Below are 26,826 nucleotides of genomic sequence, written 5' to 3'. Positions count from 1 at the left end.
AAACCAGTCATTCAATGGGTTAACTAAAGGTTGCACTAATTGGATGGCTGGCTACAGCGAGATTGGCCAATGGGACGGCGAAGCTGCGGCTTCCCCTGATGGATGTTTCTCTCCTCCAATCGGGATAGAGCGAAGAGGAGAGAAATAAACAATCTTGTCACTTGCGGAGAGCTGAGTGCGCAGAGAGCTGAATGAGGAGGTCAGAAGAGGGAAGCACCGCATTCTCAACCTGGGATCGTCCGCTGGAGTCTCTGTCGGATTTCTGTTGCGGTCTGGTTTGCTGGCAGGGGTTTCCTGGTGCCCACACTCGCTCCCTTGCTGCCAACCATCCGAAGAAGTCTTTGCTTCCTGCTGCCGCCTCCCGTTGCAAACCATCGTCCTTCCATCCCATCTAAGACACATATATTCGTCTTTGCTTTATTTTTGTTTAAAAGATGGTGAAGACGTCGTGAGACGCTTGAGGGGCTGTTATTGCCCCTGCTGTTGCCGCAATATTGAAATGTTGATCCGCATTTAAAAGGGACCTGGCTGGAAGGTGATTAACCTAGTGCCGTGAAACCACCTCTGATGTCCAACGAAAGGAACCTCCTTCAGGAGAAGCAATCAGAATATTTATTTTTGCAACCAGTAAGTAAAAACTTTCCGTGTTTATCCCCGAAACTGGGCTGCAATGAGTTAAATATCAGGCATGGTTGAAACCCCAAGGGGGACTTTTATTGGTAAATGTGGAGGAACTGTGGCACAATGCCAGTTCCCACTTGCTCTCTGCACGATGTTCAATTATTTACGGCTCCAGAAGCAAGCTCCCCGTGCCAGCAATGCCTCTCTCCAGCCAATGACTCTCCCTTGTGTGGCGTAAATCCTGATCTACTCTGGCACACTCGATGACCAGTTCCTACAGCCTAGCCATGTGGATAAGCTGCCTGCTGGAGTTCTACCTGACTAGAGGATACAACTACGTATTTTCCTACCTGCCTGTTCTGCTTTTCCTGACGCTGTGTGGCCACCGAACTGTGAACGTATCTGCTCTGAAATGTCACTCCGAGTGCCTTTGCGCCAGTAACATCGTCAGCTGCTCTAAAAAGGGACTGGTTAACATCCCTACCTCTCTCCCCGAATACACAGCGGTCCTGGACCTTAGCTACAACAGTGTGACGCGCTTGAGAGCCGAGTGGACCACGGTCCGTCTCGACAGACTCCACACCCTGCTCCTCAGCCACAATGGCTTGTTCTTCACATCGGAGGAAGCTTTCACGGAGGTGCCGCATCTGAGGTACCTTGACCTGTCCTCCAACAAGCTGAGAACTCTCGAAGAACTGCACTTCCACGGGCTGGAAGAGCTGGAGGTCCTTCTGCTCTACAATAACCAGATCTCTCAGATTGACCGGACAGCCTTCGAAGGCCTGGACAGGCTTCAGAAGTTGTACCTGAGTCAGAATCTGATCACTCGATTTCCACAGGAGTTGGTGGAAGAAAGTACCAGGTTGCCCGAACTGGAACTTTTGGATGTGTCTAATAATAAGATAAAGTCCCTTCCCACTCAGGAGCTCAAAAATCTACCTGCATATCTTAAAAACGGTCTGTACTTACACAATAATCCATTGATCTGTGATTGTAGCTTGTACCTTATGGTCAACCAGTGGTATACTAGGCACTTCAGTTCTGCTGTGGACTTCAGGAATGAATACAAGTGTGTCCTGCCTTTAAACCACAAGGTGTCCATCAAGCTGTTTGACTTGCAAGAACGGTACATGAACTGCAGCACCATTGTGGATTCGGAGGTGGAGGCCTTCTTGGAGGGCACCCTGACGATGCACTGCGACACCAGGTTAAGGAACATGATGAAGGTGTGGGTGACGCCAGACAACAAGACCATCGAGGCTGGCCACGACAACCAGAGTCTCAAGATGCTACCGGACGGCAACCTGCAGCTCAGCAACCTGCGGCCAGAGAACTCGGGGACCTACACCTGCCTGGCCAGCAGCAGCCAGTTCAACGAGACGATCCACGTGCAGCTGAGGGTGCACAATTCCACGGCAAGTGCGATGCACGAGACACTGAATACCGCGTACACCACACTGGTCGGGTGTGTTGCCAGTGTGGTTCTGGTTCTCATCTACTTGTACCTCACGCCATGCCGGTGCCGGTGCAGGAACAATGCCGACAAACAGAGAAGCCAGCAGGAAGAAAGCATTCACTCGTCCATGCTGAGCGCCAGCTCCATCCACGACATCTCTGCGGATAAAGCGGCCATGGACCGGCGCGTGGCGTTCATCGAGCCAGCCAAGGAAGCACAAGGGCAGAATGGGAGACACAAACCAAATGCCGTGGAAGAGTTCGAGGATAAGAGACTCTTAACGGTGCCCAGAAAGAAATCTGACTGTGGGTCCGTTGGCTCAGTGTCCTCAGACTCTCCCATTGTCATCTAACACAATGGGTTTGAGCCATAGTCTGCGCAGTGGGCACAGGCTTCTGGCAGGCTGCCGGGTGAGTGGTGCCGATGTTTAGCAATGCTTCATCAGGAGTCAAGGGGTCACCCATGTGGGTCTCGATTTGCTAAAACAATTAGCAGCAACATCGCCAAGGCACAACCTGAAAAGGTAGACTGAAGGATCACAGCGAGATCTTAACTGTTGAAGATAATCCATATTTATTTTTCTTAAATTATTTTGTACTCCAAGCTGGCTTACTGTGTATAGGCTCTGCAGCTTTCTAAACTACCATTTTACTCCACTAGTGACTGGATCGACTGAGTCGAGTGGCTGATGCGGCTAAACCCATTTAGCCAGTAGGGCACGCCCACAGGTGACCCACAGGATTCTAAAGAAATATTCAAAAAGGTCAGAGTAACAGAAAAGCCCTCTACTGGCCCAATAAGACAGGCATAAGGGGAATGAAATGCTAACCACCTTGTACATCAGCAAAAGCAAAATAATAACAACAAAGGTGGAATAATCTTAAACAGTGGCCAATTAATTAGAGAATCACCAACCCGTCATCCCAGCAGAAATTCATAATGGTGGCATCGCAGCATGCATCTGGGAACAAGCTTACTGAGGGATCACTGGTTGTCCTACAGCAGTAGATGACAGACCTGGACGTTCAGAGTCAGTGCACTCTCCCATCTAATTAATCCTGCAACAGTGCACTGAGGCAAAATGGACAGAATTGAACTCAGGATGGTGCACACCGTAACAGTTTCCAGAACTTACTGAGGAAAATAGGGGGAAAAAAATTCATGAACATCGATAAAGTTCAGTGATACCTATGGGGCTAGTGCCTCAGCTCGTGTGAAACTTGGTTTATCAGTATTTATCGTAATCGATTTACCATCCGTTGGGCTGGAGTGGAATAACAAATTAATGAATGCCTTCTTATCAGGTATTTCGATTCGACTTCGTCTGAAGTGGGTTGTGTCGTGACTAGTCTGATGAGGCTTGCTCATCTCCAAAGGGTAGCCGCTTGAGGAAGATATTGGAAGGTAACATTAACCAGCACCTATGGAACTGCTGCACAGGGAGAATTAGCAGAGCAAAGAATACACTGGACCTGACATTAACGCATGCCTGAAACTCAACAAAGCCGGTAAATGGGAGATAAGAGCCAGCTAATAAAAAAAACTCTGCATATATATTGCACCTTTCATGACCTCAGGATAGCCCAGAGCACTTCGCAGCCAATGAAGTACTTTTTAGAAGTATAGTCACTGTGGTAAAGTAGAAAGAATATGGATTGGTGCAATAACAGGTTAATCTCAAATATTCCTTGTCTCAGTGTTAAGTGTTATGTTTTACACTGTGTTACTCCAACAGTCCAATGCAAGCACTGCAGTACATGAATATTTGCACACCTCTCTATAGCATGCAGTGAAACAGTGTCACCCCCAACTTATCTCTAGCACACTTAACATCTCACTGGTTCGTCACCAATTCCCCTACACACAGTCGTAGAGTTTTTAAGGATGATACAAAGTGAAACATCTACATAACTAAAGTTGAATTGGTCTGAGATTAAAAACAGGCACTGCATGAAGGCTTGCAAATGGAGTGTACTGCATACATCTGCTTGAAGATGTCGATCTTTATTTCAAAAGTAATGATTCATGTTTTTGTGGTGTCTATAATTACAATCTGTTTCAGGGCAACAACACGTCCAAGGAATTTAGACAATCACATGTTGTTTGCGTCTTGTGATTTGTGCCCAGTTTTCTGTTAAGTGCCTTGATACTTTACCTTGTCTTTATTACTTCATATAGTTCCTCTGGTTTATAGTGTGATAAAGAATATGATGGTTTTTGATAAGAGAGGGAGAATCAAATGGAAAGAAGGAAAACATACTGACTGTTGAGGTGGTGCGAGGTTTTGACACGATTTTGTTATGATTTACCTGAGGGAGATGTACCCAATATCCCAAAGTTGTACTGTTGGTGGTTCTGTTCCTCGATTTTAAGATGCTGAGAAGTCTTCTGATTATTGGGGTTCAGTACAAGTTACCATCTCCATAAACAGAGGGCGTGTTATAGAATCACAAGTGTCTGAATAAACCGAGAAAGGTTATCAAAATAAATGATTAAAGAGTAGATAATCTAAAAATAAGTTGTGTAAAGAGAAAACAAAAAAAAAAATCAGGCTCCATCATCCCCCGGGTTCTCTCTCTCCAATCTTTGATGTGAAAACAGAAAATGCCAGAAACATTCAGAAGGTCAGCCAGCACTTGTGGAAAGAGCAACAGAGTCAGTGTTCTGGTTTTATTTCAGATTTCCAGCATCTGCGGTTCTTTTGTTCCAGTTTATTGATATTTGAGTAAGATTAATCACTAACTTTATATTTTTATGCAAAAAAAATCCCCAGTTGTTTTTCCCTCAGAGCAAGCAGTACTGGATGTGCAGCAGGGAACAGTATTAAAAAGATCCAGTTGCAATGCAGCAGTTTGTAAACAGCATGCTCCCAGATTTAGCAACACAATGGCTAGGTGGTTTTACTTTACTGATGTTGGCTGTGAGATAAAGTATTAACCAGGCTGCCAGAGAGATCTCCCCTGTTATTCTTGGCATTGATTTCATCAGAACATTTACCACCACCTTTAAGTTCAGAGCCTTAGGTTACATCTCTTCTGAAAAATGACACTGGCACTAGCATTAGCTCTAGTGCAGCACAAGGAAGGTCAGACTGGATCATGTGCTTGTGTCCAGCCAAATTGGGGTAGACGCCTTTTGCTGCCTGCGTGCAATTGCAATAGATCACCTAATAACTTTAGACACACACCATATCACCAAACAACAGCCAGATTTCCAAGTACTTGGGTAGTGGTCAGTGTAGTACTTGCTTTTACAAAAGCACTTTGTTCAGAGATCTGCACTTATCCCGCAATCAAGGATTAATGCAGAACTGGCAATATAGCTAGGGTCCATCAGTTCCAAATTGCTCCAAGCTGACTCAGCCATCATATTCATATGCCTGTTTGTGAACTCAAAGATGTTTTTAAAAAAAAACAGCAAACAAATAGTGTAAAATATTGTTCGGTCAATCATGTTGTTGAATGCGTCAGCAGAGAAAACTGTTATCTTACTGGCTTTTCTCAAGTGTCTTGAAAGCAGAGCGTAGGAGACTGCCCTCTGCAGTGGTGATCTATGTCCCTCCTAATGTCACTCTTGTACAATGTATTGTGATTTTGGTAGCAACTTATCATATCGTGTAACTGTAAACTCATCTGTGTGCATAGAGTCTAGAGCAGAAGTCTTGCCAGCTCTCATCCTGTCCTTCGTCGTGAGTCCCTTTTCAATAACAAGCCTTTGGCTGTCAGTGTGCACAAAGTCCAGTTCTTTCCATGGCTGAATACCTTTTGATCAGTTTCAGGGTTTTCTCCTGGAGTTGGGGGTTTCACTGATTATTCTTAATCCAGAGAATGATTGAATCTGATCATAACACACCTGCTGCCCTCACCCCAACTAATCTACTGCTAATAATAATAATCTCTTAACAGAAATGCTGTCAACGTAATCCCCTGTTGATGAAAATGATCTAGCTCGCACTGCATCTCCTGATAGGAAATTACCAAATCCAGCGTGAATTATACTCATTCAACTCTCAATATCATTGTCAAGAGTTTTGGTTTGATAAAACGCAGTATTTTTAATGTATAATTAATGTATTGTTAATTTCTGAATTCCTGGCTGTTCAAGTACTTATGAACAATTTCACCTACATATTTATATGTAGAGCTGAATTAAAGGTACATAGAACTTGGAAAAAAATTAACTCTTGCTCTTTTACAAACGTTCTTGGTTCGAACCACCACCTGACACCACAACGATTAAGTGTAAAGCAAATCTATTTTGGAATCTAAGAGATTTTGTTTTAAATTCTTTAGGGCCACTGGATATTTCCCCTAGCTAAAATAACTCGAGTCTCAGTGGCAGCTGTAGACAACTTCAGCTGGAAGTCAAATGAATGTCGCAGGTTGAAGTTAGAAATATAGGCAACTCCAAGTTACAAGAAATTTATAACATAAATGTGGGCCACTAGACATTATTATCACCAGGGCATGATTTATACTGCACTGGAGAAAGAAGGACAGGACAAGGTGAGATGGGGTGCAAGCTGGCTAGTGTGGAGAATAAATACTGGCACGGAGTGGCTCACTAAGTGGTGTTTATGTAATTCTGAGTAACCTTTGAGTGCTTTTTACCATTCCTGCCCTATTCTTCCTTCTCCCTATTCCCTACATTGAACTTCCAATTAAGCAGAAATTGTGCAATTTACCTCAGTTTATCCAAGCAGCACTGAGTTCTAGCCACTTTGAGTAAAGAAATTTCTCCCTAACTCCTTAAATAGCTTATGCATGTTTTACGAATCCCAGGTGGGGGGGGGGGGGTGATAGTGGCAGGCTCGCATTTCCTTGCCTCATTATAACTCTCATTTCTACTTCCACTCTGCCTGTAATTGGAGCCTCAGTAAAAACGTAGCCGGCAGCCCTTCATACTCCTAAGTATGAATGTAATAATATGCTGTGGGGAAGCATATTTGTTCCAATTTTAAATTACCAAATGGAACACTCCTCACAAAGAAACACAATCGTAAGGGTACATGCTGACTTGTTACACAATGCCACGGGGCTGGAATTTCAATTTCCAGGCTGGAATGTTGTATTTGTCTGTTGCTTTTGTGACTTTACATGTTATTTGGCAGCCTAGTCTGAAATTAAATCCGTAGAAGGTATTAGCCATGATTGTGAGATATCATTTTGTAATTTTCCTTTTTATGAAAATCTTCACTGGGGGCACTGGTCATTCGATTTTAACCAACAATAAGAGCTAACTGCTGGAGATATTGATGGCTGAGTATTTGTCTTTTTGATAGCACACAGAAAGATTTCCATGGATGATGTGGTATTAAATACCGGGAAACCCACACTGCATCTTTCCTCCCAAAACAGACTGGAATGAGACTGTCCATATAAATAGTATGAAATCACAAGCCTTTATAAACGCTTGCCTCTCAGAGGTACACCAGAAAGCTTTACCTAATCTAGAAAGAGATAGGCAATTATTCTCATTTTAATCAGCGCGGGTCTTAGAATCACAGAGGTGCACAGCATAAAAATAAGCCTTTTGGCCTTGATGTACACCGAGAGTGAAAAGTGCTGTGAAAAACACAAATCTTTCTTTCTAAACCTTGTATTACCGATCTATGATAAGATCAGTTTTATTTATTTTTATTTATTGGGATGCAGCGTGGAATAGGCCCTTCCGGCCCTTTGAGCCACACCGCCTAGCAATCTCCCGATTTAATCCTAGCCTAATTGGGGGTAATTTACAATGACCAATTAACCTACTAACTGGTACGTCTTTGAACTGTGGAAGGAAAATGGAGCACCCGGAGGAAACAGACGCAGTCACGGCGAGAACATACAAACTCCTTACAGAGAGCAGCGGGAATTGAACCTGGTTTGCCTGGACTGTAAAGCATTGTGCTAACCAGTACACTACCATGCCCCCCAGTGTAGGGTCCAATTACACAGGACTACATCCCAATTATATAAAGCAGGGGATCCCAAACTTTTTTAATGCCATGGACTCCTACCATTAACTAAAGGGTCTGTGGACCCCAGTTTGGGAACTCCCAGAAAGCGTTGCTGTTTCTTGATGATTTACTGCTGGGCAACTCACTGTACAATGGCGTGCCTTGAATTGTTTACCTTCTAGAATCTGTCATTATCCCTTAACATTGTCAGTGATCACAGCACCCCTCAACTGATTAGGAGTTGAACTGGCTCCGGATGATCAATTTAGTAATAGTTGACTTTTCAATTTCAAATGTTTTTATGTCTAATAGATATTAAAGAAAGGAAAGAAAAACATCAATACAATTTTAAATGATTTTATTCCCTGCATTCTGTTCATTAATCATCAATCCCAGAAACCTGCAGGGCAGCCCTGGGAGGTTGGTAACTCATTATACACTTGTACAGAGAGATATGCATCGGGCCTTTGTATTTCCCCTACCTGAAAACAGCATCAGTCTCACAGAAAACCCCTGTGGTGCAATTATCTAGACCTATAAATCATCCCTAGCAGCATATTAGTATTTAGAACTGCCATGATTTCAGATCCAGAATATTAGCCATTTAGTAAGTTACCACATCTGCCAATGTAGCTGCATTAGATGTATCTATCCATGGCAGAGTTGGAACAACTGACCGCTGCAGGTGACTTGCGGTGGTCACTTTTGCAGGCAAAGTCTTGCCTTTACATCAAGGACCTGTTCATCAAACATGCTAAATGGAATTGTCGATGAAGAGATCAGACAGCTCAGAAACAGGCCACTGTGGACCAACACTGGCAGCAAAAATGTATGCCACCTTAGTCTTTAATTTCATGACCTGGCATATCTCTCACTGGATCATCACTATCCAGCCAAGGGCACGGCTAAAAATGATAGGCACCAGCTGGGTGAAGTTATACTCCAGGATTAAAGGTGTGCTAATCAACAGAACCACAATGCAATAGGCAGCTCTAAATGATCTCACAATTAATGAATCTGCTGAAAACAGTTAACTCCTACATACTTACTCATGGATGTTTAAAGGGAAAACAGAGGAGACTCCAAGAACATCTCCATCAAGGATAGTGGGGCTTGGCATGCGTGTGGGAAAGGCAGTTCAGCCAGGCGTACATATTTTGGTTTCCTACTGTAAGCCAGCTTCTCCTGGGAGAGAGTAGCGGGATTTATTTTTGCTGCTGTTGTTCAGTTGCTTTGTTGAGTTCAGTGATGTTCTGCCAAGCATTGCGGGCATACTGTGTAGGCGCCAGAATATGTGGCAACACTTGCGGGCTACCCCCAGGACATCCTTAGGTGTGCTGGTTATTAAAGCAAATGACGCATTTCACTGTATGTTTCGATGTACGCGTGATCGATCATCATTTATAAATGAAGCTGAATCTGAACTGGACAGCCAGGTACAAGACCAAGTAGGAGGGTTATCTGGGGCAGGTACGAGACCAAGTAAGAGGGCTATCTGGGACAATGACTCACCTCCTAACACCATCAAAATCATTCCATCATCAGCAAGACACAAATGAGAAGCACAATAGAATAACCTCTATTTGCCTGTGCCCACAACTCTTCAAAGGCTCAACCATCCAATAGAAAGCAGCCACTTGATTAACACCCTATCCACTCCCCTAAATATCCAGTCCCTCTGTCATAAGTGCACAATGGTACAATGTGTACAATCTACAAAATGCCACTTGCACAGGCCACTCCAACTGCACCTTCCAAACCCGTGACCTTTGCCACCAAGAAGGACAAAGATAGCAGGAACAATGGAAGACCACTGCCTGCTGGTCCCCCTCCAAGTCACACAGTGCGGCACAGTACTGCAGCGGTTAGTACAATGCTTTACAGCACCAGCAATAGGGCTTCAGTCCCACTACTAAAGAGTTAGTACATTCTCCCTGTGATGCCATGGTTTTCCTCCGGGTGCTCTGGTTTCCTCCCACATTCCAAAGACATCCGGGTTAGGGTTATTAAGTTGTAGAGCCAGAAGCACTGGGACATTTGAGGTCATCCCCCAGCACATCCTCGGACCATGTTGGTCATTAACACAGATGACGTATTTCACTGTATATTTCAATGTACATATGACAAATAAAGCTAACTTACTTTCTTCACTTCCATCCTAACTCGAAATATATTGCCTCTTCTTGACTGGCATCGGGTCTAAATACTGGAGGACTCAACCCAGCAGCACTGTGGGGGCAGCAGTTTCAGCAGAAGGACTGCAGCAGATTAAAGCAGCAACTCATCACTCTTCTCAAGGGCAAGATGTGCCCCTATTGAAACCATATACTGAAAAAGAAACGATCCAAACCTCTAGTCATGATGTTTTTAAAACTCATTCACTGCAGGTAGTTGAATAATTGTCACTCCTTTCTATTTTAACATTTCACAGTTTAATTCATGTTTTTGTGTAGGAGAAAAATAATGATGACCTTTCATTTAAAAACAATTTAAAGCAATCTTGGTGCGCAGTAGTGATATTTCATCTAGATTTACAGCCTTACTATGCTAAGGGATGCCAGGCAGAGAGGCAGTAAAATGTTTGAGTTTTTGTTGAAAAAAAATATTTGATACTGTTTGTCAGTTCAGTTGCAAAATTTTGTAAATGGATAAAACAGGGTAGTTGAATTGCATTCTGCAAAAATTGTATTAACTTTTTGATTGCGCCTTGAGGGTAGTGCATTTTGAAAATGGGCAACAATGGTAAGAATTGTTAAGACAAGAGATTCAGTAGATGTTGGAAATCCAAAATGAAACGCACAGAATGATAGATGAAATCAGCAGGTCAGGCACCCACGGAAATGATTAATCAATGGTTCGGGCCGAGACCCTTTTTCCATTCCGTCTACTTATTTCCATGGATGCTGCCTGACCTTCTGAGTTCCTCCAGCATTTTTGTGTGTTTTGCTATGATAAGAATTTGGCAGTGGGACAGTTAGAGACAAGGAGTTACAATTTCAAAACATGAGGAATTCATCCAGCTGGAACTGGCAACTTTATCCTACTCAAGGGCAGGAGTTTTACGTTTATTATTCTTGGCTTCATTTGTTTAGTCCACAACCCACGTGGAGCTTTCTTTTCTTCTGTCGACCTCCTTCAAAGAAATTGTGCACCTAATCGTTTTGAGTGCAGGCAGTTTTAAATCTATTTAAATTTTTAAGTAAAGAATCTGAAATGAAGATGTACAGGGACTGAGATTAAAGGATTTTCCCATGTAAATATTACACTGAGGGGGTAGGACAGTAACAAACATCTCCATCACGATTGCAAAATCTAAACCGTATTTCCGTTTCATCATATGACACTCAGCTCCTATAGCCGCAGTCCCACACTCCCAGCCAGTATTTCCACCCTTACAAATACAGCGACTGGAAAGTGAGCAGATTGATTATCATTAGGTTGGTTGGTTCTTAGTTCTCAGTTTGCTGCCTGCTGTGTGCTAATCTTCACTCCCACCCATACCAGCAATATTTCCATGTTTGTTAGACAAAAACATGCAAAGCAGATGAAGGCACTGACACATTTCTCCCAGGTTTGTTTACATCAGTGTCCGTTATTTCTTGGAGATTCTAAGAAAACACTGGAAGCAACCTAATCCCCAGACAGATAAATCTCTATTAAATAAGATGCCTAAAGTTCAGTCCACTGATGGTAGCATAGCCTTGGTCCTCCACTCTGTCCTGTTCCACCTATGTAGTAATCAATGCCTCGTACGTCAGGATGTTGTTCAGCTCAGCGTTTAACACAATCATTCCTCAGAGGCAGGTGGGTAAACTGTCCTTATTGGGACTGAAAACCCCTCTCTGTAACAGGACCTTGGACTTCTTGACAGAAAGATCCCAGCTAGTACGAGTTGGCAGCAACATCTCAACGTCCATCACACTGAACACTGGTACACTTCCACCCACCCCTGAGAGCTGTGTGCCCAGTCTGCTGCTGCCAACACTGCTGACTCACAACTGCTCTCTGAGACTCAGCTCAAACTGCATCACTGTTCGATGGTGACACTATACTGGTTGGCCTCATTAACAACAATGATCAAGTCGGCATACAGTGAGTATTGCAAAATAGTGTAAGTACGACAATCTGAGTCTCAACATGAACAAGACAAATGAGATGATTGTGGACTTCAGGAAGGCACAGGTCGACCACTCTCCATTGCACATTGATGGCTTTGCCATGGAGAGAGTGAAAAGCACAAAGTTTCTTGGTGTGCACATCATGGACTATCTAATCTGGGCCCTCTTTCTGAGGAGACTGAGGTGTGCAAAGCTCCCTGCCCCCATTCTATCAAGTTTCAACAGGAGCACCATTGAGAGTGTCCTGTCTGGCTGCATCATGGTGTGATACAGAAGCTGCAAGGCATCAGACTGCAGGACCCTACAGAGAAGATCAGTAGGGTCTCCCTCCCCCCTATTTGTGACATTTACCAGGAGTGTTGCAGATGAAGGCCCAAAGCATTGTTGAGGATCCCTACCACCCTTCTCACAATCTCCTTGATCCACAAGCATAAGGAAGGAGATACAGGAGCATCAGGACTAGGATTGCCAGACTGGGCAGCAGCTTCTCCCCTCAGGCTGTGAGATTAATGAATACCTTGACAGTTCTGAGATCTCATCACTAGGACAGAGGGCTGTTTACTGTTTACCTGTGCTGCACATTATTACATGTATTTTGAGCATGCTCTTGTCTTTTTTATAGTATAATATTTTGGTTTATGTGCTGTATGTGATATATGTTTGTGGGTCCAGAGGAACGTTATTTCACTTGGTTCTATATATGTACAGTCAAATGACATTAAAGTTTAAACTTGAAAAGTGTGAAATACCCATCAAGGGGAATCAGAATCTGACCCATCTGGAGAACTGATCGTCAAAGGCTGTTCCCTTCAAGCTTACACCTGGATCAATGGCACATGTGCAAATATGCATGTGTGCATCATTATCATTTCAATGAATATTAATTTGAAGACCTTTTCCCTATGACTGTTTGCCCATTTGGATAAAAATAGATGTGAACAAACTGATTAGATAGCTCAAAACACTACATACTTAAATACAGAAAAACAACATTAAACACAATGTCACCTCTCATCTTCCAGTTAGTCGAGAATAAAATGTTAAACATTTGAAACCACACAATATTCCATTCCTACTTGGTAATTCTAAACTCTATAAGCATAGTGTATTATATATTACTGACTATACCATGATTGGACATATTACACATTTCATGTTCTTATAGAAAAATGGAGAGGATATAGTTGCTCTGATGCTTATTAACTTCAACTTGTAGCATGGTCCAAGATGGAAACAACTATTTTGCATTGAGTTTGCCTTTCTTTCCCAGAACTGTGGTGATAACTTGCCTTAGTGCATTGAAAAGGGAAGTATCCCAAATATTTGTGCCTAATTTTCATATATGATTTTACCTTCTGGAAGACACAGGGTGAGTGGCATTGGGAATAACCGTAATGCTTTCTAAAGTTGTGACACTCAGCATTTGGACAAAGCCAGAGGAAATTCACTATGGATAATGTACTGAAGGATAAACCTTAAACTTGTTTTGAGCCAATTCTGAGGAAAAATTGGAGTAGGAAATTTCACTCTTGTTTGACTCAAATATCAGTAACTCTTATTTATTTGGAGTAAGTGATACATGGGGCGGCGGGGGGGGTTAAGTAATTTCTCTCAGTTTTGGGGATATACAAACAATACTTGATTTTGAGTCTGTAGATTTAATTCTTCCCCATTAAGGATAATGGAAATAAAAATGAAGAGAGGTATAAAATTAACTACTGACATGCTAATACACAAATTAAAAATCTAAAATGTTGTGTAGAGGAGAAATTGGATACCCACCTCTCAAACTCTCAAAAGATCACCGCCATTGCTGGTGCTCAGCTGAACTCAGCTGAATTCCCTCCTTCTGTCCCCACTGGAATATCTCAGCATCTCTACAATTTCAATGTTTTCACTTCAAGTGTAGTTAGTTTGCCTAATTTGTGGGTTGTCATTGAGTTTACAACAGCAAGACATGCAGCTTGAGCCTTTACAGCAGCCAGCTGTAAGATCAGGGTTCAATTCCCACCGCTGTCTGAACATTCTTCCCATGACCCCGTGGGTTTCGTCTGGGTGCTCTGTTTTCCTCCCACGTTCAAAAGACATATGGGTTAGGGTTAGTGGGGTGCTCCTATTGCTATGTTGGCACCGGACGCATGGTGACACTTGCAGGATTCCCAGCACAATCCTCACTGCTTTGATTTGATGCCATCAACTGTATGTTTCAACGTATTTGTGACAAATAAAGCTTATTTTTCTTTCTTTCACATGAACCTCTGCCCCCTCCATTTCTTTTCATCCTATCGGCATAAACCTTTATTCACTTGTGTACCTATCTAACTTGACGATAATCTCATTAGAGAATCATCAACTTGTACAGCAATGGAAACAAGTCCCTTTAGCCAACTGAGATCATGACGACCATTACACAGCCATAATTTTTTTACACTAATACTAACCAGTGCCATTCTTTTTCCCGACACTCCCAACAACTACCTGAACAGTCTTACATTTGGAACAGTTTACAAGGACCATTTAGCCTCCTGGCCCACAGGTCTTTGGCATATGGGAGAAAACCAGATCATCTGGGAGGAATCCTCACAATGACAGCCAGCACCAGAAGTTAGAGTCAAAATTGGCTCACCAGAGCTGTGCGACAGCAGCTTTATTAGCTGCTATTGTCCTTACTATTTTCACAACTACTCTCTCGGTTAGCAAGTTACACATTCTAATTCTGTTAGGGAAAGCCCTTTATCCTGAATTCCCCAATGGGATTGTTGATGATAATCTTATACTTCAAAGCACTAGTTTTGATTTCTCCTGTAAGTAGAAATGTTTCTACATTCAATCGCTCAAACACATATTACTTGGGATCCTCTTTCAGGTCACTTTTCAATCCTCACTCTGCAAAGGAAAAGTGGCCATTTCCAACTTCATTACAGAAGCCAGAAGTGGCCAAATCAATCTCAGGGGAAAAGCTCATTGTCTAGAGCGAGTTAACTGTGGTTTAAGATGAAGAATAAAGCAGAAACTCTGCATGTTTCATCTAAGCCTCAGTGACTTGACTACTTGATGTTGATCAGGAGTGACAGAAGAGAAAAAGATCCTACCCTGCTCTCAAAATGAAAAAAAAATTAAATTAAACTCAGCTTCTCAATGATTGTTTTCATTTTTTTTAATCAAGGAATTGGATTGTTTTGAGGTAAGATGAAGAAAACTGGAATTCCTTTATTTACAGATCTTGAGAGAATCAAATAGGATACTGAGAGGTGACCTTATAAAGGTTTATAAAATCATTAGAGGCATGGATAGGATGGATGCATGTAGTCTTTTTTCCAGTGAAAGGGAATCAAAGGGGCATAGGGCTAACATGAGAGTGGAACGATTTAAAGGTGATCAAAGTGGCTACTTCCTCATACAGAAGATGAGGTATGTGAGGACTGAGCTGCCAGAGAAAGTGGTTGAAGGAGGTACGCTGACAACACTTAAAGGACATTTGGACTGATAGATAGATAGGAAAGGTTTAAATGCATGTTGGTCAAATATGACCAAATGGGATCAGCGTAGATGGGCATCTTGATTGCACGGATAAGTTGGGCAGAGGGATCTGTTTTCTTGCTGTATTCCTCCATTACTCTAATTCCATTTTGCCCACCAGAAATCGCTTACTATCCACAGCTATACATCTTTAATCACGTCCACTTAACACAACAGACATCAATGTTTTTGCATGTGTTTATGTAGCAAACATCTACTACCATTCAATACTGAAGGAAGTGAAGCATACAACAATCAAACACCTTATAGTATCCCTTCGGTATACTTCTAGTGTACTTTACCAGCAAATGCATAAAAAGTGAATGCAAACACTGTCATTAACAAAAGAGCTCAGAGCCCTTCATAACAGCACCAGCAAGCAAAGCTTTTGACTGAGACACTGAAGCTAATTAGGGCTGTTGACCAAAACAAGGTGAAAGTTCACATGAACAGAGCAAGTGAAGCTGAGTGTTCACACAAATTGGAAATCACTAATTAGAAATCAAATTCATTATATTTGGAATCCCAATTAAAAATACAAGCAGGTGGTTCATAGTCTGCTCATTAGTAACTGGGCAAAGGTACTGAGCATTGTAGCAGTTCTGAATCACAAGGTGCATCAGTTTAAATAAGTCAATGTGGAGTTCATTGTTATACACGCAAGTACATGTGCAATGAAAGTCTTACTTTCAGCAGCATCACAGGCATTTAGCATTATATAGCAATGTTCACAAGCAAAACAATTAATTGTAAATTTTCCACAATTCTTACAAGAAAACACAATTAAAACAAAAAAAAATACAAAGACCATTTTAGTGAAAGTAGGTCAAAGTGGTCATGGTGTTGCTAAACTGTAGTGATTAGGGTTTTGCCAGTTGGTTTAAGAACAGAATGGTTGAAGGAATGTAGCTGTTCCTGAAGCTGGTGACATAAACTTTAGGCTTCTGTATCTCCTGCCTGATGGCAGATGAGAGAAGATGGTATAGCCTGAATGGTGAAGATCTTTGATAATATATACTGCCTGTTTGAGGCAGCACCTCCTGTTGATGATACCGATGACAGGGATGATGGAATGATAGGTGAGGATATTAGGAGCAAGAAGGAAGGAAATTTTTCAACCAGAGTGGTCGGTCTGTGGCACCTTGAAAGTCAGGACTTTGAAGTCTGACAGATTAATTGCATTAAAGAGTAATTGTATTTGTGAAAAGAAAATGAAAACTGCACGAGTATTGCGGGGAAGGATTGGGAAAATGAGGAATGGAAGCAGGAAAGGCCAAGTGAGATTAATACTTCAACATTTATTGTATCATAGAAGGAGAATACTTGTGCCTGTGCCACTTATCAGAAAAAAATATCCAATTAGTCCAGTTCCCTTGCTGATTTTACATTGTCATGCATTCTTTTTCCCATAAAGTAGTTCTCCAATTGCACTTTAAGCTATTGAATCTACCTTCAGCACCATTTTAAGCACTGAATTCCAGATCACCAGAACTCAGTGTTAAATGAAAATCTCCTCTTGTCTCTCGGCTTTTTTTCACATTTGCCTTAAATCTCAGACTTCTGTTTCCTGACCTGGTGGGAAACAGAGATTTCCTCCTTTATTTATTCTTTCAGAATTTTTTATTCATTGAACACTTCCTATTAAATCTCCTTTTGAACTTCTCTCCTCTCATGGCTAAAGAAGGTTAGAAGATAATATATATTTTTTAAAAGAAAAACTTTTTTCCTCATATTTTAGTGACATTTATGACCTTATTTCAGTGCTAATGTGAAACCATTATCATGATTTTTAATTGGCCTAAAATTAAGGGTATAGCGATGACCTAATTTTCTGGAGTGTTTCCTCCACAGTCCAATGTGTCATTCCATTACTACATCTTTAATTAAAGATATTCTCGTTATACTAATACTGAGACATTACGGAATCCATTGGCTTGAAAGTAAATTATTCACAGGCAGTGAGTGGGATTTTTTGTTCAGTGGAACTGAAAATCCACATCAGTATGAATTACCAGAACATTAATAGACTATTGATGAATTTGGTATCATGCTCCTCATGGTAAACTTCAAAAATCCCCCTGTTCCCTCGGCATTGCTTATATCATCTATTGTTTGAGGTGGTTTTCTCTGCCTTTTTGGCAAGACATTAACTCTGATATTCTGACCAATAATTCAAATTAAAAAAACAAAAAAAAACTGATTAACTCAGTTCTGTTTTGGAAATATCCATCATATGCTCTACATTGCAACAGTACTTTCAGTGGCTGCTTTGTGACAACCTGAAGTTGAAAAAAGGCACTAAAAAATGCAGACTTTGATTTCTGTAATGGAGCTTTTATGCTGCTGAAAGTTGCCTCATCTTTTTAGTTTAACAGGGCAAATGAAAGTGTCTTACCACTTTCACAGTGCTTTACAGAAGGGGTGACCTGCATTCAATTCTTGCTGCTGCCTGTAAGAAGTTTGTACGTTCTACCCATGACCTAGTGGGTTTCTCGCACAGTCCAAAGATGTACCGGTTGGTTGGTTAATTCGTCATTGTAAATTGTCCCGTGATTAGGCCAGGATTACATCGGGGGATTGTTGGATGGTGTGGCTGAAAGGGCTGGAAGGGACTATTCCGTGTTTTATCTCAATGAGTAAATACAATAAAACTCTGGTGTACTCCGAACATAAGAAATAAGAGCAGGAGTAGGTCATCTGGCCCATCAAGCCTGCTCCGCCATTCAATAAGATCATAGCTAACCTTATAATTGAACAATTTAGAGTAACCAATTAACCTACCCAATACGTTTTTGGACTGAGGGAGGAAACCGGAGCACCCAGAGAAAACCCATGCATTTCACAGGGAGGACATACAGAGTCCGTACAGAGGATGCCAGGATTGAACTCTGAGCTGTAATAGTGTCACAGTAACTGCTGCGCTACGGTGTTACCCTAATGCAGAAACAATAATCTACAATAGCAAACCCATGGACAGTGGACGAAAAAAAAAAGACAGGGACACTGGAAACCTGAAATAAAAACAAATAAAAAGCTGAAAACACTCAGAGGGTCAGGCAGCGTCCATACAGGGAGAAAAAGAACTAATGCTTCAGGTCATCAACAATACAAGTGCAGACAGATGACACTAAATATGGATATCAGTGTACAAGAATTTAAATGTTAATGCCATTTCTCTTTTCACATTAATTCTATTTCTCTTTCCGCAGGTACTGCCTGAACTTTTAAGCATTTCCATCATTCCATGTTTTGATTTCATTTTCTGGCAATACTAGTTAGAAACACTGGCAATTTCACTCTAGTCGGTCACTGGGGGACCTAGTGTGGGAAACACTAAAACCAAATGCTTATTGTAAGAACTGACAAACACCCTTTGTTGATGGGAATTATTGCTGGGAGAATTGACCTATATTTTGCCATGTTCAAGCTGCCTTGCAAATATTTTATGAGACATCAGGCACAGGTTCCCAACCTTTTTTATGCCATGGGCTCTGACCATTAACCCAGGGGTCCATGGAGCCCCTGTGAGGAAGCATTCTCCCCCATTGAATCTGTGCCAGAAAGAAAGATTCATCTTTCTTTCTGTATCTAAACAGGGCCCTGCCTATCCTGAGCAACATTCTCATCGACAAAGGGTGTGTTGAGATTTACAGGGGGCTCTGGGAGTGGGTCAGTATTTAATTGGTGTCAGGGATTACAGAAATTCTCTGAGAGTTTTGCTAAGGTTTGCATGGTCTCTTGTCAATACATAGAAATTCACTAAAGATGACTCCCAATCATATACACATATCCTAACACTAATACATTCTTTCACAACATGGTACCCCCAGGGTCTCGAGGGTGATTCAATATTTACTGTTGATCCTCTGAAAAGCTTCAATATTCACTAGTTCTTTAGTAATATCTCATCATTTATTGAAGGGAGCTAGGGTAGGTAAAGGGGGAATGTGGTTAGAAGAGTGTAGGGATTTACAGTGTTTCCGAGAGACAGAATTTTATGGAACCTTTTAAATTTTCAGTCAAAAGCAATGTAATGAGGAATTATTGTGAGCAATTTAAACAGAAAACAAAATAAAAGTTCCATAGGAGTCAATATGATATATAATACACTGAAAGTCACATTTTCCACTATAAACTAGAAATGTAAACAATTACTTTTTTGTGGATTGTTGAACACCAGTGCAGTTGCTGTGTAAATCTGGCCTCTCCACTTCACTTACAGGGTATCGAGCTGTCTACCTTTGTTCATCAGATCCATAAAATTTAAAAGCACATTTCACAATTTATAGGTTATGATTTACTGTGTTAATAGTACAAAAAGAAGCATTAGGTTTTGAGTGAGGTCCATAGAAGGGACCATATTTCAAAAGCCCTCATGCTTGGTTAGTTCAAGGTGCTACTTCTAATGTGAGGCCATTATTTCAAAATAGCTGCATTTATGTTTCACCAGCAGAAAACCGGCTGGTCCACAAATGGGTAGTTCAAAAGAGAGTCACCAGAAGCTAAATCCTTACATAAGGGCATTGTCTTCTCAAGAGCAGCTAAGGAGGTTGGACCTGTGTCCTTTGAAAGCTGATCAAACATGCAAAATCCTAAGGGGTCATGACAAGTTAGATTATGAGGTGTTTCCAACAATGAGAAAGTCTTGAACACGGCAGCATTGTTACAAGATGGTCAGATAGTTACCTAAAGCTGAGTTACATCAGAATTTCTTCTCGCAGATGGGAGTGAAGGTTTCGAATTCTCTACCCTGAAGGACCAGTACATTAATCAGTACTTAGGGAGGAGAAGAGATGAATTTTTGAAAAAAAAACTGGCAAATTCAACAGCATGGAGAACTGGTGCAGAGGAGAAGTGGCAGCTTGGGGCAGATCAGCCATGATCATGTGGAATGGCAGGGCAGGCTTGTGGGCCAAGGAACATTTCTGATCCTATCTTCTTGGTTTTTGTTCCATGCAATAAAATTATATCACATCTAGAAGGGTTAGATGATGAAGACAGTTTGTATGCAGATTATAACATTTTGGGGTTTTTTTGTGCTGTGTGAGACATATGTTTTGTGGGTACACCATGGTCCGGAGAAATGTTGCTTCATTTGTTTGTATATACATTATTTACAGTCAGCAATGATTTGGTTATAGACAATGCTTTCATTCCCTCACACGCGAGAGGAGGGGGAATAATTTGTGGTTCGTGCAACACTGATACAGCTCAGGGTGTTCCAGGGTTCAGAGTTCAATTCTGGCGGCATTTGTACGTTCTTCCCCGTGAACTGTATGGGTTTCCTCTGGATGCTCCAGTTTCCTCCCACAAAGATGTTCGTAGATTAAATGGTCATTGCAAATTGTCCTGTGATTAGGTTAGCTTTAAATAGGTGGGTCTCTGGGTGGTGCAGCTCATTGGGGTGGAAGGGCCTGTACCACACTAAATAAAGATAAAATAAATCATACACAAGGGATGAAAGCTATGTTATATTGATAAAAAGCTACCTAGAATTCCTCTTGGGTGTGTATTGCTGTGGAGGGGTTTGAAAATGATGGTATTAACTTTGAAATCAAATTATCAGAAGGCCTAGAACGGAGAATGGACTGACCTCAGCATGTTGGGGCACAATTGGGAGGTATTGCAGGAATAGATAAAGAGGTGGACACAGCTTCCACCAGAAGAAAGCAATGAAAAGATTGAAGTTAACAATGGAAACTCAATAGGACTGAGTATCTAGGACTGCTGGGAACATCTGGCTCCAAAGAGTTTAGAAAACCACAACTGACATGTGACATGTGGAAGAATTTTAAAATCAATTTACATCATTTGAAGCAATTTTCCTGTGGCTCTGCATATCCCCGGAACAGTTTTATACTCTTTCACATCCGAGAGAATATTCCACAGCTAATCTGTTCTTGCAGCAAGCACGATAATTTAGAGGGACATGGATGCTGAGTCACAGAGCTGTAACCATAGCGATAGCAACAGTTCACTGAAGGCAAAGATGGTGGAGAGAATGGTAGGTCATTAAAACCCAGTAAAGATTTTTTTAAAATCAGAACTGTTACCTTGTGATTCAATTAAAGAATTTAGTTTACAATGATCTTCATGGAGTTTATTCCGGTCCTTGAAAAGGCTAATGTTTCAGGATTATATAGTATAAGTAAAGTTAGATTACTATTTCTGTAGATTCTCCTAAAAATTGTCTCCAATTTTTTTTTTTTTTTAACAAACAAACTGCTTTGAGACAGGCAAAGTAAGTGACCATGGACACTGTAATACTCCAGCAACAAGTTGCACAGAAGCATATACTGTAACACATTGGCAGACAGAGTTGATATGGGAATGAGGGTGTAGATCCTCTTTAGATCAGAGAATGACAAATAAATAAACCCTGAGGGAACGCGACAAGTCAGTCATCATCCAAGAAGGATCTCTACCCAAAATCTCGACCATAGATGCTGTCTGATCTGTTCAGTTCCTCCAGCACTTTGAGTGTTGCTCCAAATTTCAGCATCTGCAGTCTCTGCCTCTCCAATGGTATATAAACAGATAATCAACTGTGAGATCTTCAAAACTGGGGAGAAGCTAAAGGATTCAGATATGGTTATGCACAATTATTCCAATCTAATCCCCCTTATTCTGTCTTTTCACCCAGAAGATACCACATGGCCACTACTTCTACATCCCTATGTCCCACTGCACTGAAAACATTACCCCTCCCTCTTTTCATTTTTAGCCTTTTCTTTTAAAAACAATAAATAACCTACAATATTGAGTTCCCAGTTCTGGTCACCCTGCAACTATGCCTCTGTAATAGCAAGTAAATTAAATTCATTTATTTCCATTTGTTTTGTCAATTCATCTATCTTTCTACAAATGTTGTGTGCATTCAAATAAAGAGCTTTAAGCCTTTTTTAAAATGATTGCTGCAGGTTCCAATTATTTCTGCACACTTCTGGTTATATTTTCTCCTCTTTCCTTACAAACTTTTATTTTCATTCACCCCTTCACCACTTTATGCCACTACTCGCTCATTTCCTTTCAAGTTATTAAACTCCCCTTCACTTGAATCCTCCTACTTTCTAATTCGCCTAAAGCCCCGTCCATAATCCTAGTTGGGCACTAGTCCCAGTGTTGTTGAAATGAAGCTTATCGCAATGGAATAGCCTTTTCTTTCCTTCTACTGGTTTCAATGCCACATGAACCTGGACCTATCTCTTCCATGCCAATTTTTAAGCAAGGCATTTACTTCTCTAATATTACTTATCCTCTGCTGATTGGTATATGGCTCAGGTACCAATTTGGATATTATTCCTTATGTGATTCTGCTTTACAATTGAGCCCTGATCTGCTTATAATTCTTCAGCAAAGCCTTCCTCCTTGTTGGAACATAATCATAGGCACTTACACACCAACCTATCTATTCTTGAGTGGCTAACTGCAAATTAGCAGAACATTGCAAATTCAGCTTGGGTAAAAGAGGATCTAGTGTTTTCCCGGCATATATGACTAATAAACTCTCTTTGGGCTTCCAGCGGGTATAGGTATCGATTTTAACCGATGTTTCAATGACAAACTCCGCCATCTTCATCAGGGATGAGACCGTCTACAACACAATGGTATGAATGATGAATTTTCCAATTTCAGGTAACTCACACTGATGGTGTTCTCCTCCCACACACACTCACTTGTCCACTTAGTTTTCTTCTTTTGTTCACTTTCACCAACCTTTCCCCTCACCTGGTTCCATCAGTCTATCATGCCTGCCCCATCTGGTTTCACCCATGTCCGCCCCCCCGGTTGACTCCATCCACCCCTCAGCCCCTCTATGTATGGTTCCACTTGTCATCCAGCCTCTGCATTTGCTTCCTTGTACTGCTATACACTAGTAATCTTTCTTCTTCTGATACAAGGTCTTGCACCATTTATCTCCACAGATGCTACTTGATCCACTGAATTCTTCCAGTATGTTTTTAAATTCCAGCTTTGCAGTCCTTTTTTGCCTTCTGGGCTTAGAGAATGTTGGGTAAAAGTGAGGAGGAGGATTGGGGCAATGGAGACAATTGGTCTGACCTAAGCATGACTGGCAAACCTAATTGCACCTAACAACCCTTTCTGTCTCCCATAAATGTCCATATTTTTGTGGCAAAAAAATTGTCAAATCAAAACACATTCACAGCTAGTTCGAGATCCCTGCCATTAAAGGTAAATGTCAGGAGACTGCCACAGCTTGAGCCAGTTTCACTAACCAAGGGTAGGAGCAACACAGACCAACAATGAAATCTGGCAGATGATGAGAGGAAAACCTGCATAAAAGTAGGTTGAATGTAATCCAATGTTTATCGTTTCAGAGAGTGCAGTAACAATTCCCTTTGATCATTAAATGCACTTCACCCTCCTGAAATGAAGTTGTTTTACACTGACCCAATTCCAGTAATTTCACATATATTTCTGTCACACTGGGATAAATATGACAGACAAGTGTTTTATTGTTTTTTATATACATATATTCAAGTGTGGTTATAAGATCCTGGGATTTCTATTTTTCCCCACATAAATTGCATGCCTTAAAAAACATGATATTTTCTCATTTCTTCTCTGCTCTCTTTTCTAGGCTTACTGTGTCACACATTGCCTGCTGTCAGGCTGTGAAATAACTTCTTTCCACAATGTCACCTAAAGCCCCAGGCAGCAATTTGAAGGCAAGCACTTGAGTGTTGCATTGTACATTTTACAAGCTGTTGCTCATGCCCCCCCCAAGGAATTAATTCTTGCTGAAATATTACTTATAAAAGGCTCGGCATCGTCCATATTCACTTTCATTGATGCACTCAGAGGATGCAGGCAGCGTGGCAAGGGCAGTATTCATTACCCATCCCAGACCATTCATAAGAATGGAGGAATGATGCAGCTTTTTTGATGGAGGTGCTTCCACACCGTTGCCCAATAGGGACACCCCAGATTTAGATGCAGCCACAGTGAAGAAATAGGCTATATTAGAAATGTTGTTATAGGTGAGCAACCACTACATTTGCAGGTGGCTCCCTGTGGCTGCGCGTGTTGCAATGTAGAAGGGAGTGAATGCTTTGGATGGTGGGTGTGACGTCTATCAATAGGGCTGCTTTTCTCTGCAAAGGCACTGAGCTTCAAATGTTTTTGGAGCCGCATGCATTTAGTCCTTAGGATGGTCATTGTTATAGAGTAATACAACAAGGAAACAGGTACTTCAGCCCAGCTTGTCCATAGGATGTTCCATTATATTCTTGGATTGCCTTGTAGATAGTGGAAAAGTTTTGGGACATCACACAGCTTCACTCGCTGTAAGATAACCAGCCTCCAACCTACTATTTTGACTTAAGTAGCTGCTCTGGTTAACAGCAATGTACAGGATGTTGATGGTGATGGTGGGTACTTGGGGTGGTAGGAATGCCACTGAACGTTAAGAGAAGGTCTTCTGATGGAAATGGTAACTAGCATAAACAGGAGTTCACTTCAGCTATCCTGATGGTAGTCTACATCCTACCCCAGGCAGACATGAAGCCTGCACTTAATTTTTTTTTAAGATTTAGATTTTTTTAGATTAATGAAAGTGGATACCCTGAGGCCCTCTTCATCACTGCGGCAACTTCAACCAGGCCAACTTCATGACTCTGTTTCTAAAATGATTCCAGCATGTCTCTTCTCACACCAGGGGCCAAAACACTAAGGATCATTGCTGCACAACCATCAAAGGTTGCGTAGAAAGCCACACACATTGCGGCAAATCAGACCACTAGCTGTACTCCTCCTCCTTGCATTCAAACAGAAGCTGAAATATGGAAACCTGGTATAGAAAGTCATTCAGTGCTGGTCTGAGGAAACAGATGAGCTTTTACATGATCGCATTAAGTCAACAGACTAGTCTATGTTCAAAGAATCAGCAGCTATACAACCATTGTTGGTAGAATCTCAAATGGAGACGAGAGGGTGCACAAGAGTGAGATATACCAACTAATAGAGTGGTGTTGCAGCAACAACCTGGCACTCAACATCAGTAAGACAAAAGAGCTGATTGCTGACTTCAGGAAGGGTAAGACGAAGGAACACGTACCAATCCTCATAGAGGGATCAGAAGTGGAGAGATTGAGCAGTTTCAAGTTCCTGGGTGTCAAGATCTCTGAGGACCTAACCTGGTCCTAACATATCAATGCAAGACATTGACTATACTTCATTAGGAGTTTGAAGAGATTTGGCATGTCAACAAAAACACTCAAAAACTTCTATAGATGTACTGTGGAGAGCATTCTGATAGGCTGCATTACTGTTTGGTATAGGGTATGGGGCGGGGGGGCTACTGCACAGGACTGAAAGAAGCTGCAGAGGGTCATGAATTTAGTCAGATCCATCTTGGGTATCCAAGACATCTTCAGGGAGCGGTGTGTTAGAAAGACAGCGTCTATTATTGAGAACCTCCAGCACCCAGGGCATGCCCTTTTCTCACTGTTACCATCAGGTAAGAGGTATAGAAGCCTGAAGGCACACACTCAGCGATTCAGGAACAGCTTCTTCCCCTCTGCCATCCAATTCCTAGATGGACATTGAACCCGTGAACACTACCTCACTTTTTCAATATATATTATTCTGTTTATGCATGACTTTTAATCTCCAATATATACTGTAATTTATTTATTTACTTCTATATTATGTACTGCATTGAACTGCTGCTGCTGCTAAGTTGACAAATTTCACGACACATGTCGGTGATAATAAACCTGATTCTGATTCTGAGCTAGCCTAGGTGAGCATGTCACCATCTTCATGGACTTTATCAGCAAGTGGCTTCAGGACTGTGTACCAATGAGGATGATCTAGGTGTTCCCAAATCAGAAACCATGGATGAACTGGGAGATTGACTACCTACTGAGGTCTAGAACTGCAGCATTCAAAGAAGGTGACCCGGACCTTTACAACAAATTAAGATATAATCTCTGTACATCTATCAGGCAAGACAAGAAACAATCCCATTCCAAAATCGATCCCCAGACCAGCTGTCAGTTAAGCGCTGTAACAGGCTACAAGACAAAGTCAGGCAACATTGCCGACAACAGCACATCCCTTCCCGATGAGCCTAATTCATTATATGCATGTTTGAACCAAAGGTAACCTGAATGTCACTACCCGCACAGACAGCTTGCAATGCA

General features: G+C 41.6%; 1 protein-coding gene across 1 annotated transcript; it reads left to right on the top strand.

Moving 5' to 3' along the window:
* The first annotated feature begins 620 nt into the window (after nucleotides 1-620).
* Nucleotides 621-3,388, top strand: amigo1 (adhesion molecule with Ig-like domain 1). The gene has a single exon (XM_072278697.1). It carries the CDS (start codon nucleotides 885-887, stop codon nucleotides 2,427-2,429), a length of 1,545 nt encoding a protein of 514 aa, XP_072134798.1. The 5' UTR covers nucleotides 621-884; the 3' UTR covers nucleotides 2,430-3,388.
* The last annotated feature ends 23,438 nt before the right edge of the window (nucleotides 3,389-26,826 follow it).

This window comes from Mobula birostris, chromosome 14 (assembly GCF_030028105.1).
Source record: "Mobula birostris isolate sMobBir1 chromosome 14, sMobBir1.hap1, whole genome shotgun sequence".
In the NCBI taxonomy this organism is placed as follows: Eukaryota; Metazoa; Chordata; class Chondrichthyes; order Myliobatiformes; family Myliobatidae; genus Mobula; species Mobula birostris.
The sequence above is the reverse complement of the archived record's forward strand: the minus strand, read 5'-3'. Positions and strand labels throughout refer to the sequence as shown.

Bases quoted from the DNA above. Each gene is read 5' to 3' on its own strand.
- amigo1 (XM_072278697.1), top strand. From the start codon at position 885: ATGACCAGTTCCTACAGCCTAGCCATGTGGATAAGCTGCCTGCTGGAG.